This window comes from Echinops telfairi, unplaced genomic scaffold (assembly GCF_000313985.2).
Source record: "Echinops telfairi isolate 266 unplaced genomic scaffold, ASM31398v2 ScPeMD7_7469;HRSCAF=8507_0, whole genome shotgun sequence".
Classification (NCBI taxonomy): domain Eukaryota; kingdom Metazoa; phylum Chordata; class Mammalia; order Afrosoricida; family Tenrecidae; genus Echinops; species Echinops telfairi.
Window position 1 is genome coordinate 78,915,466 of NW_022111372.1, and position 5,864 is coordinate 78,921,329.

Sequence of the window (5,864 nt, forward strand, 5' to 3'; positions counted from 1 at the left end):
GCTGCCAGGAGGGGCCTTACCTGCTGCAGAGCTCTCTGAATGTCGATACCCTGGCCCCAGGGCACAGCTGGGTTAGCAAGACAGTCCCCAGCATTCCCCCGGCGGGAGATATCGATCCTCTGCCTCCGCAGACTCTGGAACGCTTCAGCCATCACCTTCACTCCATCGTAGGTGAGCGCAGAGGTGTACTGGTGGGAGGAATGGAGACAGGTAGGGAACAGAGAGAGGTGAATATGGTGGGAGCAGTGACAGCGTGTGCACAGGGCCAGGCGAAGGGGGGCCTGTGGTAAACAAGGAACTGCCCTTCTGAATTGTGAGTTGGATCTTGCCGGGGATGATTTTTGAAGAGAAGCTAGAATTCTAGATTTCTGTGTGCAGTCTTCCGTGCTTTAAACTTGAGTTGCTGCTGGGGTGGGTGGGGAGGAGAGCACCAGTGAAATAGAACATGTCTGTGGCCAGATATACCCCTGAAGGACCAGTTAATTTTCTCTGTGTTACAATGACCAATTGGGAGCCAAGAGGAATTATTTACTCCACTATCTCTTGTGACAGTAAAAGAACAAAAGAATCCAAGAAGAGAAAGCCTTTAATTATTTCTCATGACTTGCCCAAGTCCTGAGGTTACCTCCTGCAAATTTTCCTCTTGTTCTTAACCTTAAAAATTCTCAATATGTATATTATTTCTATGTTAACCATCTGGGGACTAAGGTTGGATGAAACAAGACCAGGATGATAGTCCAGGGCAGGATTTCTTGGTTTGGAACTGACATCTATTTCTTCACTAATATGCTCCTAATACTTAGCTTCCTGCCTGGCACATTGTACACTAATAATAGAAAGTTGTAGAATGTATGTATATATGTCTTTCCAATTTCTGGCTCGGAGTCTTTCCCACCTTACATCTGAAACACTTCTATTGCATATGGATTTCTTGGCAAGCTGCTCCAATCTTTGGATGTGAGAAAGGATATTCCCATATTGGATTGAACGTGATGGAAAATGTAAGGATGACATGGGATTGTTCTCTTGGAATGAGTCATTGACTTTGAAAAGATCCACATACTCGTTAAGTGGCACAGTTGCTAAGCACTCGGCTGCTAACAGTTCCACTTTGTTTAGGTATTTGGTTGTGAAATAATAAATTTAAACAAACATCATCATCACTGTACTTCAAGATGATGAGAAAGGACAGGTTGTTGTTGCGAGCCATTGCGTCAGGTCCAAGTCATAGATACCCTATGGGACAAGGTAGAATTGCCTGACAGGGTCTCCGAGACTGTAATCTTTCAGGGAGCAGTCTGCCAGGTCTTTTCTCCAGCAGAGTGGCTTGCAGATTCAACCCTGAACCTTCTGGTTTGCAACCAAGTGGTTAATAATTGAGCCACCAGGGAGCATAGAAAAAACGTCATTGTTATTTAATATGTAGATGTTGTCAAAGTCAATTACTGCAGTGGTGGGTGAGATTCTTCATTCTTGGAGGGGAGTCCTGGGATGGTAGTAGTTATATGTTGGACTGCTAACCTCAAGGTCAACTGCTTGAAACCACCAGTTGCTTTATGAGAGAAAGAAGAGGCTGTTTACTCCCATAAAGAGTGAAATCTTGGAAACCAACTGGACAGTTCGACCTTGTCTTATAGGGTCACTTTGAGTCAGAATCTACTCGATGGAAGTGAGTTTTAGCTTTGTCGCTCTGGGAAGAGCCCGATCCGTTTGCAGGCCAGTGGGATGAGATGCATCTCAGCTAGACATTCTGTCATTCACACCAAAATGACCGACTGGTAGGACAAAGTCTGCCCCAATCCACTGTTGAGTCCCAGATAGACGAATTTGGCTCCGGAATCCTTCTCAACTTAGTGTTGCCCACAGCTACTGCCATACTGTTGGATTTGGCAGGGGAAAGAAAAAGTACTTGCTATTCTTCTTCTAAGTGACCCTCAAATAACAAACAAAATAAATTCTGGCTGCAGCATTTCGAGTTGCATTGGTCAGAAGTGAGAGGCAGACTGCCTGCATGCTGAAGGACGCTCTGACGCTGAGACCTGCTGAGAATTACCTAGTTAGATCCCCTTGGATTTTACTTGGGCACATCCCAAAGCCAAAACACCAAACTCACAGCCAGGGCGTCATTTCTAATTCATAGGGACCCTGTAGGGCAAAGTAAAACTGCTTGTTTGGGTTTCTGAGGCTGTATATCTTTATAAGAGCAGAAAACTTTATCCTTCTCTCATGGAATGGCTGGTGGATTTTAACTGCTGAACTTGTGGTAAGCAAGCCACTGCATAATCCACAATGCCACCAGGGCTCACAGCTGTCTAAAATAAGGGCTGCCACTTTGCCCAATTCAAGGAGTCTTTATTCACATAGAAATAAATGCAAGTAACACCCCCACTGCAGTGGGGCAACATGGAAACCCTGCCAAGAATCGAGACACCATTTTCTAACCTCCCTTGCAAGCCATCTGGGGACAGGTTTCTAAGATGTGGCCAATGACATGTGAGCCCAAGGTCTATGTGTGATTTCTGAAAAATGTTTTCAAGGTAGCAATTGTGCTTTTCATTTTTCTTTCATCTGCTGTTTAGAATTCTGAGGCAATAGCTTGTTCTATAATGTAACAGTCATATGCTTCTGATGGTAGACAAAAATACTAGCATCTTGGAAGTTTAAAGAGTTTAGAGTCATTTGCTAGGCCCTGGAATGAATTTTGTTTACATGGGAGAAAGATAAAATGCCTCTTTTGCCAGCACCATCATCACTCTGAGTGTCTGATTCTTACAGCCTAGCTTTACTCATTGAAGGTCCATTTTCCATTGCCCTTTCCTCTCAGAACACCAGTTCCTCAGTCTCAGGTTGGTCGCTGGCTGCCTGCTCACCTTGGGTCTCTTCCAGTCCACTCGGGTGTGGTCTCTAGCATCGCTGTTCTTCCACTGCTGCATGATCTTGGCTGGGATGGTGTCTGTGTAATTCACCAACTGGAAACCTGTCACATTTGCTCCACTCTCCTTGAACTTGTTTAGGTCAATGTCCATAAATCCCTGTGGATGGAGGGAGAGGGGGTAGAAGTAAAAACATGCCTCCGGGAAAGATCAACTTTAAATAGTATGTTATAAAAGCATAGACTGTTCCATGATTTAGTTGAGTGGTGGTTGTTTCTCTCTTCCTTCTGAAGTCCATTATCACTTTGTGAACAAAGTTAGCAGTATGGATACGAGCATTTGCTTGGGCTTATGTGCTGATTCTGCTACCTACAAGTCACTGGCTTTATAGGCTTGGACTCACATAATGGTTTCTTGTTTGTTTAATGGAGTTCACGGGGTTGTGGGGAAGATTCAACACAATGATTCCTGTAAAATGCAGTTATAAACTGTGTGTGATCAGCACATTTTACCTCTGTAGATTATAATGACCAGGCCATAAGGAACAAAGTAGACACGTAAGGAGGCAATCATTTCATCTATATTCCTCTCCTCTTACCACAAGCCCCTTTGAAAGAACAAGGATAGATAGTCCATCAGAGACAAGTTCCTACCACTTCTCTTAGGTCACCAGCAAATCTGTGGTGCCCTAAGGCTCCATTCCTCTCCCTGAATACTTTTACATACAACGGACTAGCTCTTCTCTATCTGACGAGGTCTATGATCAATTCTAATACTCATGAAGATTTTCTGTTGAGAATAAAACTACTATTCCAATTTGGTTAATTCACCCAAACTCAGAATTATCTTCCACTAAAAAAAAATAAATCTTGCACTTATATAATATGTTCAATAATTTATAGTAATTCTATACATGTGGCCTCATTTCACTTTAGATCATTCAACTAAAGTTGAAATGATCATGTCCATTGGCCAAATAAAGAAATGAAGTGTTACACTGCAGGCATTTGAGCAGGGATCATAACATCTCCACAGCTGGGGAAATTGTCAGATCCCAATGCAGGAAATGATAAAAAATAATGGGGGAGACAGTATAGTGAAGGAAGGAAGCCTGAACTGAGAGCCAAAGGGCCCGAGTGTTGGCCTCAGCTCTGGCTCAGCATCTCTATAACTCTCTGGGAAAGTTCCCTAATTTCTCAATGACTGAATTCCCTTATCTTGAAATCTCAAAGACAGTCCTCTCATAAACAAACTAGACTCAGAGCCTGTGTCTCACTCAGTCCCACTCAGGGATCTTGTCTTTGATAGTCTCTGTAGAAATTTGCTTTTCTTGGCTGACTCCTTTACATCTTTCACACTTCACCTAAAATGCCATCTCTTCAGAAATGTTTTCTTGACTCCTGTCTAAAGAACCATTTCTGGTCTGTGATACATATATACAGCCAGTGTGAGCCCATTTCCATTCTCCTGTGTACATTGATACACCGTATTTCATCCTAAGCATAAACACTTGGTATTCTGCTCACATGCACAGTAAACCATACATTCAGGGAGTTTCTGCTATGTGCCCTCAACCAGTGCCATATGAGTGCGCTAAATGTGAAGCATGTTCTGCACTGAGTTCCAGAAATCCCAATTGAACTCCTTTGCACATATGGAAACTGATTAAAACACACAACAATAGCGGCCAAATAAATTGCCATTGAGTCAATTCTGGGTCACAGTGACTCATGTCTGCCATAGTAAAACTGTGACCAGTGGGTTTTTAATAGCTGGATTTTTCAGAAGTAGATTGCCTCATCTTTCTTCTGAGAAAGAACTAGAGTTGAACTTGAACCTTCATCCTCTTGAACCTCCAAGAATGTTTATTATTTTCACCATTCAAGGTCTTCAACTTCTGGATAAAAACCAAAACCCACTACCATGAAGTTGATTCTGACTCATGGTGACCTGATATAGGGCTTCAGACGCTTTGCAGATCTCTACGGGAAGAGATATCCTCATTTTCCTTCTGCAGAGCAACTGGTGGGTTTGATCCAATGACCTCGAGGTTAGAAGTCCAATGTTTGCCAACAGCACTACTAGGGCTCAACTTCTGGATAACCCAAACCAAACTCTCTTTGATTACAGCTCATAATAGGACAGGGTAGAACTGCCTCTGTGGGTTTCCAACACTATAATTCCTCACAGGACTGGGAAACCACATCTTATTCCCCTTGGAATGACTGGTAGTTTCAAACTTCAGCCCGATGTATCACCACTATGCCACAAGATCTAGATCATGCACCATCTCTGAGTGTCTCTCTTTCCCTGCCTCACTTCATGTCTGTTGGTCTGGAATCAGTATTTGTTGTGGATTGTATTATGTTCCTAAATATGAAACCCTAAGCCCAACAGCTGTTAATAAGGCCTTGTTTGAAAATAAAGGGCTTTTATGCTATGCCAATAGGACTATACCAGTGCAGGGTGGATCCTAAATTTAATTTCTCTGAGTGATGTCTTACTTAAAGAGCTCAATAGACAAAGAAACACCCAAGGGAGAGAGATAGTCACCATGAGAAGGATTAATCTTCTATTAGCAAAGGAATGCTAAAGATCGCTGGCTGTCACCAGAAACTAGGAGAGAAGTCCCCAGAAGTCAACAACATGGCCCACACTATGGACTTTGGGCCTCCAGAAGCATAAGATAACACAGTTATTTTGTTGTTGTATGCAGACATCAGGAGGCCTGGTGGTGTAGTACTTACACATTGGCCTGCAGTCTACAGGACCACAGTTTGACACCAGTAGCCACTCCACGGGAGAGAGACTGGGCTTTCTACTCCACATGCAGTTATAATCTCCGAAATTCACAGCCCCTTTGAAAGAAAGTTCCACCCTGTCATATAGGGTTACTATGAGTCAGCAATGATTTATAAATATGTATAATGAATCATGACCATTGAGTAGATTCTGACTCATAATGGCTCTGCATAGGGTTTCTGGGGTTGT

At 43.0% G+C, this 5,864-nt stretch overlaps 1 protein-coding gene across 2 annotated transcripts in view; it reads right to left on the reverse strand.

The window, feature by feature from the left end:
* Positions 1-5,864, reverse strand: part of GRIA1 (glutamate ionotropic receptor AMPA type subunit 1) — a 392,988-nt gene that overhangs the window by 144,434 nt on the left and 242,690 nt on the right. For both annotated transcript variants that reach the window (XM_004696740.2, XM_004696739.2), the window contains exons 6-7: positions 2,871-3,032; positions 21-188 (exon numbers count right to left, since the gene is read on the reverse strand). In XM_004696740.2, coding sequence (XP_004696797.1) covers positions 21-188; positions 2,871-3,032 — 330 coding nt within the window. The remainder of the gene's footprint in view (positions 1-20; positions 189-2,870; positions 3,033-5,864) is intronic.